This window comes from Jaculus jaculus, chromosome 1, assembly GCF_020740685.1.
Source record: "Jaculus jaculus isolate mJacJac1 chromosome 1, mJacJac1.mat.Y.cur, whole genome shotgun sequence".
NCBI lineage: Eukaryota > Metazoa > Chordata > Mammalia > Rodentia > Dipodidae > Jaculus > Jaculus jaculus.
Window position 1 is genome coordinate 325,585,541 of NC_059102.1, and position 15,177 is coordinate 325,600,717.

A 15,177-nucleotide genomic window follows, 5' to 3' on the forward strand; every position below is an offset into this window, starting at 1 on the left:
TCTTTAAGCAAAGGAAAACAGCTGTTTCTTTTATTTCCCTTACAGAGGAAGTAGAGTTTCCCCACAGAGCTGGCCAGATGAGAATCTCCAGCTCTAGCTTGGCCTTGCTCATCAGAAAACGAAATGCTTATGATGAGATCCCTTCTGTGGTCTAAGAGTGGCCTCTACAGCATGCGGATTCTCTGGCATCTCCGGGCACTCGACACCTCCGCACCAGGTCCTGTGCCTGTCATCGGCTGAGGGACTTCTTTAGAGCTTCATACATCATTTGGTCCTGAGGAGAGAAAACACGATCTAAAGTGGAGCTGATCACAGTCACCTAAGAGTGGTGTCATGGTGCAATCCTAACCTCCAGAACAAAATGAGGCTGTATTGGGAGACAGGGCCCTTAACCAGGTGATTAAGTTATAAAGCCAAAAGATGGCCCAGATCCCAAAGCACTGGAGTTCTTTTTTTAAAAATTAATTTACAGGCTAGAGACATGGCTTAGCAGTTAAGCACTTGCCTGAGAAGCCTAAGGACCCCGGTTTAAGGCTCGATTCCCCAGGACCCACGTTAGCACAAGGGGGTGCACGCATCTGGAGTTCATTTGCAGTGGTTGAAGGCCTCAGCGCACCATTCTGTCTGTCTGTCTCTCTCTCTGTCACTCTTAAATAAATAAATAAAAGTGAACCAAAAAAATTAAAAATTAATTTACTTGTTTACTTTCATCTGTGTTTGGGTGTTTCCAGGTCTCTTGCTATTTGCTAATAAATGCTAGGTGCATGTGCCACTGTTTTTACATGGTGCATGAGGAACTGAACTTGGGATGGCACACTTTGCAAGCAAGCACCTTTAACTGTCGAGCCATCTCTCTGGTACCTAAGACTGGAGTTCTTGAAAGAAGAGGAATGCACAGGAATGCAAAGAGGGTAAGAACAGAAACACAAGGGAAAGAACAGAAAAGCCAACTCCGACAACAGCTTAATCGTTGATGGCTTGTCTCCAGAATGGTCTTTAAGCCTCCAGTCTGTGGCCCTTTGGCACAGCAGCTCCAGCTGTCTGAGCCAGAGTGCCGGCCTGGCTCCATACGCGGCGTCTGGGGCGTGTGCATGCCCCTTTCCAGGGAAAGCCATGACCTCCACAGCTGTCCACTTGGGTCTGCCCTGAAAACCAGGTCAGGATAGGCTTGAGACTTCAACTAACTAGTGAAGAAAGCAAAATGATGATGCCAAATCCTGGTGCAAACCAGAGACAGAGAAGCTGCTGCTTCAAGTGTTTACACTTATCAGAGGCTGTGAGCACAGCTTCCAATGGGACTATCTCGTCGTTTGCTCTCAGGAGCCAGGCCGGCACTCCAGTGGCGTCTCCTCCTCGCCTCATTCGGTGTGGCTCGTCTTTGTCATTTCTTTTTTGTCTTTATTTTCTCAAAGTAGGGTCTCACTCTAACCCAGGCTGACTTGAAATTCACTATGTAGTCTCAGGGTGGCCCCAAATTCACTCACAGCAATCTTCCTTTCTCTGCCTCCCAAGTACTGGAATTACAGACAGGCACCAGCACACTTGGCTAATTATTACTATTTGTTGACCTAACAGTAGTAAGTCATAGACACAATCCCATCTGTTTAATTTAACAGTGTACTTATAGGACCTTTTTCAGTCTCCAAAGTAGCTATGTTATAATTCATCATAGAAACATTTAGAGTGTCAGTGTCTAGCTACTATTATATAATCCTAACACTTGGAAGGCTGAAGCAGAGTTTGAGGCTAGGCTAGGCTAGGCTATGTAGAGAACTGTCAGGAAGAAGGAAAAAAGAATCTATTAGAAAAAGGTGTTAGTGCCGAGGCCCTTGGTTTCCCACCAGGAATTGATGGTAAGACCCTACTGCAGAAGACTCCACATACTTGGGCTGCAAGGCCACTGAAAAATCCTGCTGGAACTGAGCTGATAACCTCCTCCATGTAGACCAGCTGACAGAAAGCTGGAAGAAGCCATTCTACATGTGGTTCAATGGAAGAAAGAGATACCACCAGTGAAGATACTCAATAGTGGACACTGCAAGCCTTATAATTGGCCAGCCAGGCCAAATGAGCCAATGGGTGCAACAGTGGTACGTCTGTCATGTTGGAAACCAACTGTCCTCCAACTGGACTGGAGGCCCGCTCCATGTGAGGGAATACATCCCTGATACTGAAAAATTAAAACAGGGGTAGTCATGAGCCCTAGGGGTGTAACATCTGCTGATGTCTGAATAAGTGTATATACTATGCTTATCAAACTGCCCAGTAAGCACTTCTCTTAATATTTATACCCTTATATTAAAGCTACTCTCACTTTGGGTAGAGAATCTTCTCTTTTCAGATGGCAGTGACCTTGGAATAACTCAGAAGGTATCATAGTGCTGGAAAGAAGTGCCTGAAGTATTGAGTAATATCTCGATCACACCTTCCAAGGCTCAGGGTCTAATGCAGAAAAGGTGGTGGAAAGAATGTAAGAGCCAAAGGAAGGGTAGGACTCCTCACAACATGTTCCTCCAGACACAAAATGGCCTGCATATCCATGACCTCACTGTGCCTGACACTACCTACACAAGACCATCATAAGAGGAGGAAAAGATCATGACATCAAAATAAAAAAGAGACTGATTGAGATGGGGAGGGGATATGATGGAGGATGGAATTTCAAAGGGGAAAGTGGGGGGGAAGGGAAGGTATTACCATGGGATATTTTTTATAATCATGGAAAATGTTAATAAAAAGTGAGAAAAAAAAGAAAAAGGTGTTAGGTCAAATAATATTTAAAACTTCTGGGGGCTGGAGGGATGGCATAATGGTCAAGGCTTTTGCCTGCAAAGCCAAAGTACCCAGGTTCAATTCCCCAGGACCCATGTTAGCCAGAGGCACATGGGGGCGCAGGCACACAAGTCTGGAGTCAATTTGCAATGGTGGGAGGGCCTGGTGTGCCCATTCATCCTCTCCCTCCCTCTTTCTCTGTCAAATAAATAAATAATAAAATATTTTTAAAAAAATTCTGAGGGCGGACTGGAGAGATGGCTTAGTGGCTAAGTGCCTGTGAAGCCTAAGGACCCCGGTTCGAGGTTCAGTTCCCCAGGTCCCACGTTAGCCAGATGCACAAGGGGGCGCATGCGCCTGGAGTTCGTTTGCAGAGGCTGGAAGCCCTGGTGCGCCCATTCTCTCTCTCTCCCTCTGTCTTTCTCTCTGCGTCTGTCGCTCTCAAATTAAAAAATTAAAAAAAAAAATTCTGAGGGCTTGGGAGGTGGCTTAGTGACTAAAGGTGCTTGCCTGCAAAATATGCCTAGAGTTCATTTGCAGTAGCAGGAGGCCCTGGCATGCTCATGCTCTCTCCTCTGCTCTCCTGGCCTCTCTTCTCTTCCTCTCCCAAATAAAGAAAAATAGTTAAAAACAAAAGAATACCAATCTGGGCATGGTGGCGCACGCCTTTTATCCCAGCACTGGGGAGGCAGAGGTAGGAGAATCACCTTGAGTTTAAGGCCACCCTGAGACTACAAGAGTGAATTCAAGGTTAGCCTGAGCTAGAGTAAGACCCTACCTCTAAAAAAATGAATAAGCAAAAGAATTCTGATACTATGGAAACAGACATGAGTGGCTTCATAAGCAATGGTTGGAAATTTTAGTGTGAATCATGCTCTATGCAAAATGCAAATCTCAAGAAATTCTCAAAGACCATTATTTGTCTTATTTTCAGGTTAAAACATAGCATGTATTAAAAAAGAAAAAAAGGCATGTAATATCTTTCCAATAGCAGAAATGGTACAGAAGATACTTTCTGCAAGACAGTCTCAGAACTCATGAGTTCCTGTCCACTGATGTCTTCAACCTCTCTCCAGAGCTAAGCAAAACGTTTCCTACCTTTACTGATATAGATGGCTTTATTCTCTTGAAGGCGTCTTCAAAATGCATACGACTAATCTTCAGCTCACCTGTGGAGGGAACATAACAACATACGCATGTCAGTGGGCCCACTATTCATTATACTTGAGAGATGTCCAAACCTTCATGGGAAAAGTGAAGTGAGGGACTTGGTGGATTCTCTTGAAACACATCCCAGCCCTGCCTGAGTCTCTGACCAGTTCCCCTCATTGACAATCACTGCCTTTCACTCGGGATGGGAAGGCTGGCTTGTGGGCGGCCTGTCTCTCAGGAATACTGGGGTAGTAAGGACTAAGATTGAAGTTCAACTCAGTATCCTGTCACACTCCCCAAAATGATCAGTGTTTTCTCACGTGGAATTGTCTTAGTAAGAGATAATCAATCAGGACATGTTCTTGAATTTACACTTATGTGCTGAGAAAAAGGCCCAGGAAGTCCTCAAGGACAAAAACACAGAGGGAATAAATGTATAGCACAACAATGGATTAGAAGGGCTTACATTTTGTTTTGTTTTGTTTTTCTCAATTTTTATTAACCTTTTCCATAATTATAAAAAATATCCCATGGTAACACCCTCCCACCCACCCCCACTTTCCCCTTTGAAATTCCATTTTCCATCATATCCCCTCCCCATCTCAATCATTCTACTTACATATATACAATACCAACCTATTAAGTACCCTCCTCCCTTCCTTTCTCTTTCCTTTATATCTCCTTTTTAACTTACTGGCCTCTGCTACTGAGTTTTTTCCTTCTCACACAGAAGCCCAATCATCTATAGCTAGGATCCACATATGAGGGAGAACATGTGGCACTTGGCTTTCTGGGTCTGGGTTACCTCACTTAGTATAAGCCTTTCCAGATCCATCCATTTTTCTGCAAATTTTATAACTTCATTTTTCTTTACCGCTGAGTAGAACTCCATTGTATAAATGTGCCATATCTTCATTATCCCCTCATCAGTTGAGGGACATCTAGGCTGGTTCCATTTCCCAGCTATTATAAATTGAGCAGCAATAAACACGGCTAAGCACGTACTTCTAAGGAAATGAGATGAGTCCTTAGGATATATGCCTAGGAGTGCTATAGCTGGGTCATATGGTAAATCAATCTTTAGCTGTTTTAGGAACCTCCACACTGATTTCCACAATGGCTGGACCAGATTGCATTCCCACCAGCAGTGTAGAAGGGTTCCTCTTTTTCCACATCCCCGCCAACATTTATGATCATTTGTTTTCATGATGGTAGCCAATCTGACAGGAGTGAGATGGAATTTTGATGTAGTTTTAATCTGCATTTCCCTGATGACTAGTGACATAGAGCATTTTTTTAGATGCTTATATGTCATTCGTATTTCTTCCTTTGAGAACTCTCTATTTAGCTCCATAGCCCATTTTTTGATTGGCTTGTTTATTATTTAACTTTTTGAGTTCTTTGTATATCCTAGATATTAATCCTCTATCAGACATATAGCTAGCGAAGATTTTTTCCCATTCTGTAGGCTGCCTCTTTGCTTTATTCACAGTGTCCTTTGCAGTGCAAAATCTTTGTAATTTCATTAGGTCCCAGTGGTTAATCTGTGGTTTTATTGCCTGAGCAATTGAGGTTTTATTCAGAAAGTCTTTGCCAAGACCAGTATGTTGAAGGGTTTCCCCTATTTTTTCCTCTAACAGTTTCAGAGTTTCAGGTCTGATGTTAAGGTCTTTAAACCGTTTGGACTTAATTCTTGTGCATGGAGAGAGAGAAGAATCTATTTTCATCCTTCTACAGATACATATCCAGTTTTCCCAACACCATTTGCTGAAGAGGTTCTTTTCTCCAATAAGTATTTTTGGCATTCTTATCGAATATCAGGTGGCTATAGCTACCTGGACTTACATCTGGGTCCTGTATTCTGTTCCATTGATCTACATGTCTGCTTTTGTGCCAGTACCACACTGTTTTTGTTACTATGGCTCTGTAGTATAGGTTAAAATCAGGTATGGTGATACCACCAGCCTTATTTTTGTTGCTCAGTATTATTTTAGATATTCAAGGTTTTTTGTGATTCCAAATGAATTTTTAGATTGTTTTTTCTATTCCATGAAGAATGCCTTTGGAATTTTGATAGGGATTGCATTAAATGTGTAAATTACTTTTGGTAAGATTGCCATTTTCACAATATTGATTCTTCCAATCCAGGAACAAGGGATGTTTCTCCACTTCCTAGTGTCTTCTTGCAATTTCTCGCTTGAGTGTTTTAAAGTTCTCATTGTAGAGATTCTTTACTTCCTTGGTTAGGTTTATTCCAAGGTACTTGGAGGTACTTGGATAGACTGGTCCCAAAGCATTTCTTCCTCCATCCTTTCTTTGCCCTGTTCCTTCTTCTCCTTTCTGTGCTTATGGTCCTCTCTCTTAGAGGCTTCATCTCGGCTTTTGCTCTCTTTTCGAGTCTTAAGCTTTTCTGTACTGACTGGTTCAGTTTCTGTTTCTCCCTTCGGTTTCTTTCTTTGGATGCTCTTTTGTTTAAATCCACTTCCTCAGAACTTCTTTCCCTCTCATGCTTGGGCTGCTCTTTCTCAGTTCTTTCTCTGTCTTCCTCTAGGTGCCTTTTCCTTTTTGGATGTGTATGTTTATGACTGGCATGAGAGTCGCTGGCGCTGTAACCTGAGCAGAGGTGTTTGTGAACTCCAAACTCTAGGCTGTATAAGCCACAACTGTATTCTTGCTGACTAAAGTTCAGGGGCACTGTTTGTTCTGAGAAATAGTCCCTGCTAAACTGACAGTAGCCCAGAGAGTCTAGTGACAGCTTGCTGTTGTAAGCTGCGAACCAGTTCTCCATGGTTTGTGAAATACTGCACGATTTTGGATGGGTCTGGATGGTTCCAGATGGAAATCCTGGGTCAACCATTCTATACCTGGGTCTGGAATCAGCTTCTTCTCTGTACCTACCATTTCTTAAATAATCCTCTACCATCCTTCTGAAAGAAGTCTTTGGCTCTAGGTCTCTGGCTTTCTGTGCTTTAGTGTAATTTTCAAGTTCATCTTGAAAAGAGTCACAGGACTTGTTTGAATGCTTCATTAGGGTGACAAAAAGGGTTTTTCTTTATCAGACCGACAGCTTGGTAGAGAAATTTGATCATATTCACCCACTAGTTGCTTCAATTTTTCAGCATGAACTTTCACCAAAAGAAGACTGTACCATGAGGCAGGCATCTACTTTTGTCCAGTATCTTATCCTCCTTCACCTTCTCTGAGCAGGGGTGGGCGTCTACAACTACTGCCCCTCCCCGCCAACACCGCAGGCGGGGGAAGAGGCTGCTGGGGAGGTGGGGAGGGGCAGGAGCACCCGAGCAGGCGGGGTGGGGGAGGAGCGGGCTTACATTCTTTCTAAGGTTAAGTAATAAAGTAGCTAAATGTTGCCAGGAATGATGTGCAAGCCTTTAATCCCAGCACTCGGGGACAGAGGCAGGAGGATCACTGTGGGTTCAAGACCACCCTGAGACTACATAGTGAATTACAGGTCAGCCTGAGCTAGAGTGAGAACTTATTTGAAAAACAAAAAACAAAACAAAACAAAAAAGAGCAAAAAGTAGCACAGTGTACAATGTTAATAAGACAATTTAGGTGAGGACAGTTATTTAAAATAGTTAACTATTACAAAAGTAAATAAAATAAAATAAAATAAAATAGTTAACTATTACGATAATATATTTTCCCTGAAGTAAAATACCATACACAGTAGGATGGCACAACTGACTTTGTTTTGGTAAAATATCAAAGTCCCTGGAGGTCACACAGCTGGACAGGAAGGCAGCAGCACAGCAGAAGAGCACACGAAACCACAGCCAGACACAGCAGTAGCAACCACAGCACATGCACGGTGGGAAGGGGAGCCAGTAACTTTCAGTCACCAGACAAACCCTAAGATTCAGGTCAGAAATTATACACTATACTTTTTTCTATTTGTTTATTTTGAGAAAGAGTCTAACTTTGTAATCCTGGTCAGCCTCTAACTCTACACAGTCAAGGTTAGTTAGCCTTGAACTTGAGAGTCTCCTGTCTTATGTTTCTAGAGTGTTAGGATATTAGGATTACAGGCATGCACTACCATACTCTGGTTTTTATTTTACAAAATGTTCTAATTTTGTCTATTATCATCTATTTCCAAAGGGAACCAAATATGGCTAATAATAAGAGATCAAGGCATCTTCAAATGATCCAGCAAAAACCTTCAGGGACTTCCTATTAACATGTATGTGTTGACAAATCTAAGCTAAGCGTATGCTCTTGTAAATAAAATTTAGCCTTAAAATCCATGGAAACTAATGGGAAAATGTGGGGGTGGGGAGGGAGGGAATTACCATGGGATATATTTTATAATCATGGAAAATGTTAATAAAAATTAAAAAAAAAACAAAAAATAAAAAAAAAATCCATGGAAACCAAGCCAGGCCACCCTGACATTACATAATGAATTCTAAGTCAGTCTGGGCTAGAGTGAGACCCTACCTTGAAAAAAAAAAAAAAACAACGCAATATTTCCATACAGTAAAGTTCACAAATAAAGTAAAACATTTAGGGCTGAAGAGATGGCTTTAGTGGTTAAGCGCTTGCCTATGAAGCCTAAGGACCCCGGTTTGAGGCTCAATTCCCCAGGACCCACATTAGCCAGAAGCACAAGGGAACGCACGCATCTGGAGTTCGTTTGCAGTGGCTGGAGACCCTGGTGCGTTCATTCTCTATATCTGCCTCTTTCTCTCTCTGTCACTCTCAAATAAATAAATAAAATAAACAACAAAAATTTTTTTAATTGTTGCTTTAAAAAAAAAAATAAATAAAATATTTATTTAAAAGAAAAGATTCACCAGGCATGGTGCTGCATGCCTTTAATTCCAGCACTCAGGAAGCAAAGGTAGGGGGATCACCCTGGGGTACGAGACCACCCTGAGACTATATAGTGAATTCCACGTCAGCCAGGGCTAGAGTGAGACTCTACCTCAAAAAAGGAAAAAAAAAGATTGACGACAGACAAAGATTAAAAAAAAAAAAAAAGACACCTTTTGACAATCTACTGAATACTGGCATTCCTGCAAGAACATGGCTGTAGAAGACAGCGCTAGTCTTGCGAACCAAGGTGCCCACATATACATATACATACATATTTTTAGAACGGGCGGGGAGGGAGGGGGGCAATGAATTAGCACGATGCTGGGGCCTCAGCCACTGCAACTGAACTCCAGCTGAGCATGTGTGACCTTGTGCTTTCCTCACTTTTGTGTGTCTGGTTTATGTGGGATCGGGAGAGTCAAACATGGGTCCTTAGGCTTTGTAGGCAAGCGCTTTAACTGCTAAACCATCTGTCGAGCCCTTTGTTTGTTTTTTGGTTTTTTTAAGATAAGGTCTCTCTCTCTCTAGCCCAGGCTCACCTGGATTTACTATGTAGTCTCAGGGTGGCCTTGAACTCACAGCGATCCTCCTACCTCTGCTTCCCAAGTACTAGGATTAAAAGTGTGCCCCATCAGGCCTGGCATTTGTTTGTATTTTTGATGCTGCAATGGAAGTCAAGAGTCTCACACATACTAAGAAAGCGCTCTATTAAGGCTAGAGATGTCTTAGCAGTTAAGGCGCATGCCTGCGAAGCCCAAGGACCTAGGATCAATCCTGCAACGTAAGCAAGATGCACATGGTGAAGCATGCATTTGGAGTTTGTTTGCAGTGACTAGAGGTCCTGACATACCCATTCTCATACATGCTCTCTGCCTCTAATAAATAAAAATAAATCTTTTTTTTTTTTTTAAAGTGCTCTACTAGACACTGAGCTACAACATATGTCAGCTGATCTTGTATTTTAAAAGAAAAAAATCGGGCAAGAGGAATGGCTTAATGGTTAAGGTGCTTCCCTGCAATGCCCTAAGGATAACCCAGGTTCGATTCCCCAGTACCCACAAAAGCTAGATGTACAAGATGGTGCACACGTCTGGAGTTCATTTACAGTGGCTAGAGGCCCTGGTGCACCCATTCTCTCTCTCCATCTGCCTCTTCTCTGTCTCTCAAATAAATGAGTAAATAAGTAAAATATTTTAAAAATAAAAAATAGGGCTGGAGAGATGGCTTAGCGGTTAAGCACTTGCCTGTGAAGCCTAAGGACCCCAGTTCGAGGCTCGATTCCCCAGGACCCACATTAGCCAGATGCACAAGGGGGCGCACGCGTCTGGAGTTCATTTGCAGTGGCTGGAAGCCCTGGCGAGCCCATTTTCTCTATTTACCTCTGTCTCTCTGTCGCTCTCAAATAAATAAATAAAAATAAAAACAACAAAAAAAAACTTTTAAGGAGAAAAATATGGAAAGTGATTGTAGTTTTTCTAATATCCCCAACTTAGTCTGAATTTTAAAGTCAGGTAGATATCATCATAGCAAAAATAAAAAAAAGGATTCCAAGAGTTGATAAGCAAACTTAGGACAAGACAGTGAATGGACCAATTTGCCTCTAAGCACTCACTCATGCATATAAAGATACAATGCTTGTTTATTAGAGTGGCACTGAATAACTTTACTGTCATGACTGTCAGCAAGAGAGGCCATGCACTATTCCAGAGGAGTTTCTAAAGGGCTCATCAGCCGGGAGTGGTGGTGCAATCCCAGCACTTAGGAGGCAAAGGTAGGATGCAATATTGCCATGAGTTTGAGGCCACCCTGAGACTACATAGTTAATTCCAGGTCAGCCTGCACCAGAGTGAGACCCTACCTCGGAAAATCAAAATAAAAAACTAAAATAAAATAAGTAAAGGGCTCATTAAAACAGTGTGAGCCTTCCTACACAGAAAGCAAGCTGGTAGGAAGGAATGGGTCATTTTTATTTCAGAGGCATCAGTGGCTTTAAACTCCATTGGCAAATAAGAACTGAAATTCTGGAGAGAATCATACCTTGTCCACTTCCACTTTTCTGTCTTGTCATTTCTTGTCTCAGTGCACAGAGAGAAGCTTCTCGTACCAGAGCAGAGAGGTCTGCACCCCTAAAAGAGAGGGAGAAATGGTCTTGTAGGTTTTCAGATGCTCTAAAGTCCACAAGAAGTCAAACAGTAATTTTCAATTGTCATGTACTTGGCAAGGAAGAAAACAAAAACCAGCAACCACAATAAAGGTGGCAGAATCAGTAGGAAAGATATTTTAGCTCTCTAGTCTTAAAAGTATTTCTCAACCTTCAGAAGAAACACTATGGAAGAAGTGAGACTATAAAATTTAAGTGGAAAGTGACTATGATCACGATATATTATATCACATATTTGTACGGAATTTGTCAATAAAAAGTAAAAAAAAAAAAAATTAAACATATCCTCCCTTTAGCCAGGTGTGTGCCTTTAATCCCAGCACTCGGGAGGCTGAGGTAGGAGGATCGTTGTGAGTTTGAGGCCACCCTGAAACTACACAGTGAACTCCAGATCTGTCTGGGCTAGAGTGAGACCCTACCTCCAAAAAACAAAACAAAACAAAAAGAAAATAAATAAAACGAAGGGAGGAAAGGAAGGAAGGGGCAAGCACACCTTCCTCTTAGCTATAGATACTGTTAATATAAAATATCCAATCAGGGCTGGACATGCTGGTGGCACATGCCTTCATTCCAGCACTCAGGAGGCAGAGGTAGGAGGATCACCTGAGTTGGAGGCCACCCTGAGACTACATAGTGAATTCTAAGTCAGCCTGAGCTAGAGTAAGACCCTACCTCAAAAAAAGTAAAAAAAACAAAACAAAACAAACAAACAAAAAGGGTGGAGAGATGGCTTAGAGGTTAAGCCACATGCCTGCGAAGCCTAAGGACCCAGGTTCAATCCTCCAAGTCCCACGTTAGCCAGATGCACATGGTGGTGCATGTGTCTGGAGTTCGTTTGCAGTGGATAGAGGCCCTGACACGCCCATTCTCTCTCCCTCTGTCTCTAATAAATAAATAAAAATAAATCTTAAAAAAAAGTATGAAAAAAATCCAATCAGGGGGTGGGGAGATGGTTCAGTGGTTGAAGAATCTTGCTTGGGGCAGGCGTGGCGGCACATGCCTTTAATCCCAGCACTGAGGAGGTAGAGGTAGGAAGTTTGCCACGAGTTCAGTTCGAGGCTACCCTGAGACTCCATAGTGAATTCCAGGTCAGCCTGGGCTAGATTGAGACCCTACCTTAAAAAACAAAAACAAAAAACGAATCTTGCTTGCAAAGCCTGTTGGCCCAGTACTCATGCAGAGCCAGATGCACAAAGTGACAAATGCATCTGGAGTTTGTTTGCAGTAGCTGAAGGTCCTGGTGAATCCATTCTCTCCCCCCTCACACATTCTCTCTGCTCACAAATGAATAAAAAAATAAAAACAAATTAAAAAAAAAAACCTGACCAGCATGGTGGCACATATCTCTTATTTTTTTTGTTTTATTTATTTATTTATTTATTTATGAGAATGAGCCAGAGAGAGAGAGAGAATGAGAAGGAATGGGGACACCAGGGCCTCTAGCCACTGCAAACAAACTCCAGACGCATGGTGGCACGTCTTTAATCCCAGCACTCAGGAGGCAGACGTGGGACTACTGTGGGTTCAAAGCCAACCTGTGACTACAGAATGCATTCCAGGACAGCCTAGGCTAGAAAAATCAAAACAGGGAGCTGGGCATGGTAGTGCACCCCATTAATCCCAGCACTTGGGAGGCAGAGGTAGGAGTATCGCTGTGAGTTCCAGACCACCCTGAGACTACACAGTGAGTTTCAGGTCAGTCTGAGGTACAGTCAGACCCAACCTTGAAAAACCAAAATAATAATAATAATGATAATAAATAAAAAATAAAACAAAAGGCCATTTGTGGCTTCAAGTTGAAAAGGGGAAAGAAAATACAAAACCCAGAAAGTCTTTGATGCCCCTGACTCATGCTCAAGCTGAGTGGAGATACAAGAACAAACCTTCATTTACACAATTATTCCACGTAATCAAACTGGCAGAGTTAGCTGTGCAGTCAATGAAGGCAGTGTTGATCGGGATTTTGATTCACTGCAGCTAACATGATTTGTAAACATTCTTGAGAAAGAGTTTGAATTTTGGAACTAAAAACCTCATTTTACCCATCAAATAACTGATTACTTTTTATTCCCCTATGGTTTGAGTCCTTGGAAATTAGTTTAAACTGCTTAGTAACAGGCCCCTGAAGGATGAGAAAAGTGACTTATTTGCCCTTTTTCTGCTTGTGGAAAGCCCCATCTTCTCTGGCCTTGTCTCAGAAGCATCTACTGAATAGCAAGGAGCTTAACAAGAAAAAAAGGGGGGGGATGGGGAAGGCTTTAAAAAATTACATACAGGCCAAGTGTCATAGTTAAACTTGCTTTCCTGTGTTCCAAAATCAGTAAAGTTAATTTTTTTGTAATTTCTTTATGAGAGTGAAATTGGGGGACAATGGCACGCCAGGGCCTCCAGCCACTGTAATCAAACTCTACTGTGTGGATCACCTTGTGCATATGTGCGACCTTGTGCGCTTGCATCACCCTTTGCATCTGGAACCTGGAGAGTTGAACCTGGGTCCTTAGGCTTTGCAAGCAAGCACCTTAACTGCTAAGCCATCTCTCCAGCCCAGTAAAGTTTTTTCTTTTTTAATTACTTTAAAAAAATTTTTTAAATTTATTTATTTTTGGTTTTTCGAGGTAGGGTCTCACACTAGTCCAGGCTGACCTGGAATTCACTCTGTTGTCTCAGGGTGACCTTGAACTCAAGGTGATCCTTCTACCTCTGCCTCCCGAGTGCTGGGATTAAAGGCGTGCGCCACCACGCCCGGCTTTTTTTTAATTACTTTTAAACATAAGAGGAAAAAAGCTGGGTGTGGTGGTTCATGCGGTAATCCGAGCACTCAGGAGGCTGAGGTAGGATAATATGTGAGGTTAAGGCCAACATAGGCTACAGGGCGAGTTCTAGGTTAGCTTGGGCTACAGTGAGACCCTGTCTCAAAACAAAGATTGGAAAGGACCACAACCAGAAATGTCAGGTCTGCTTGCTGTTGTGCAAGGTGTGGGAAGAAGTGACCCTGGCAGGTTGACAGCTACCATACCGATGTACCTGGGTAATTTGGCAGCCAATCAGAAAATACCTGCTCAAGTATTCGGAGAGAAGTAATCTGTGTGCCAACAGGCAACCATGTCACACGACCAGCTATCCCAGGACTTCCTTCAGAGTTAAGCGGCAAGGACCAGTCAGACACCAGATAAGGACACTCAGTCATTTAACTTCCCTACAATCTGGGAAATGGCCATCTTTTTTTTTGTTTGTTTGTTTTTGTTTTTTCAAGGTAGGGTCTCACTCTAGCCCAGGCTGACCTGGAATTCACTATGGAGTCTCAGGGTGGCCTCGAACTCATGGCAATCCTCCTACCTCTGCCTCCTGAGGGCTGGGATTAAAGGCATGCGCCACCACACCCGGCTAAAAATATTTTTAATATTTCAGTTATTTATTTATATTACAGAGAGAGAAAAAGAGGAGGGAGAGAATGGTTGTGCCAAGGCCTCTATCCACTGCAAACGAATTCCAGATGCATGCACCACCTTGTGCATCTGACTTACATTGGTACTGGAGAATCAAACCTGGAACCTTAGGCTTCCCAGGCAAATGCCTTAATCACCAAGCCCTCTCTCCAACCGAAATGGCCATCTTTCCCATTCCTACTAATGAGGAAATCCTGCCTCAGAGGATTAACAGACTTGAGACTTAAATACTCACGTATAGCAATTACAGCGACCATCATTAGCAATTGCTTCCAAATCTACATCTTCATCCAGTGGAGGCTTGGTGCCATTCTAAATAAGAAAAAAAATTTCACTAAGGCTTTAAACCCTCATATGCACCCATGTTCTTTTTATTTTTTCCTTTTGTTTTTTTCAAGGGAGGGTCTCACTCTACCCAGGCTGAACTGAAATTCACAATGTAGTCCCACAATGACCTGGAACCCACAGTGATCCTACCACCTCTGCTTCCCAGGGGCTGGGATTAAAGGTGTGTGCCACCACGCCCAGCTAGCACCCATGTTCTTAACGAACTACACATTCGGGGAGCAGAGCGGATTTCTCCGTCCATGCTGTAGGGAGCCACAGGTGGCAATTTGGAGAGCTGAGGGCAGGAAGCAGACTCCAGCACGGGAAAGGTCAAGGCGAACAGCTGAAGCTCATCACTCTGGAGGAACTGGTGATGAGAGGGTGGCTGGGAGGGAGGATCAGATGGAACCAGCCAGGTGAAAACCAGAGGAACCGCTCCATACTGGAAGTCCCACGTTCCCGGGGCCCACTATGTTCTCTCTT

General features: G+C 42.8%; 1 protein-coding gene and 1 pseudogene across 1 annotated transcript in view; both read right to left on the bottom strand.

Annotated features, from left to right (window-relative positions):
- Nvl (nuclear VCP like) overlaps window positions 1-15,177 on the bottom strand; it is a 79,394-nt gene continuing 64,217 nt past the window's right edge. The window contains exons 20-23 of the mRNA XM_045141362.1: window positions 14,603-14,679; window positions 10,798-10,886; window positions 3,871-3,941; window positions 1-274 (exon numbers count right to left, since the gene is read on the bottom strand). Of these exons, the coding sequence (XP_044997297.1) occupies window positions 230-274; window positions 3,871-3,941; window positions 10,798-10,886; window positions 14,603-14,679 (282 nt within the window). The 3' untranslated portion in view covers window positions 1-229. The remainder of the gene's footprint in view (window positions 275-3,870; window positions 3,942-10,797; window positions 10,887-14,602; window positions 14,680-15,177) is intronic.
- On the bottom strand, window positions 6,174-6,979 carry LOC123455561 (annotated as a pseudogene).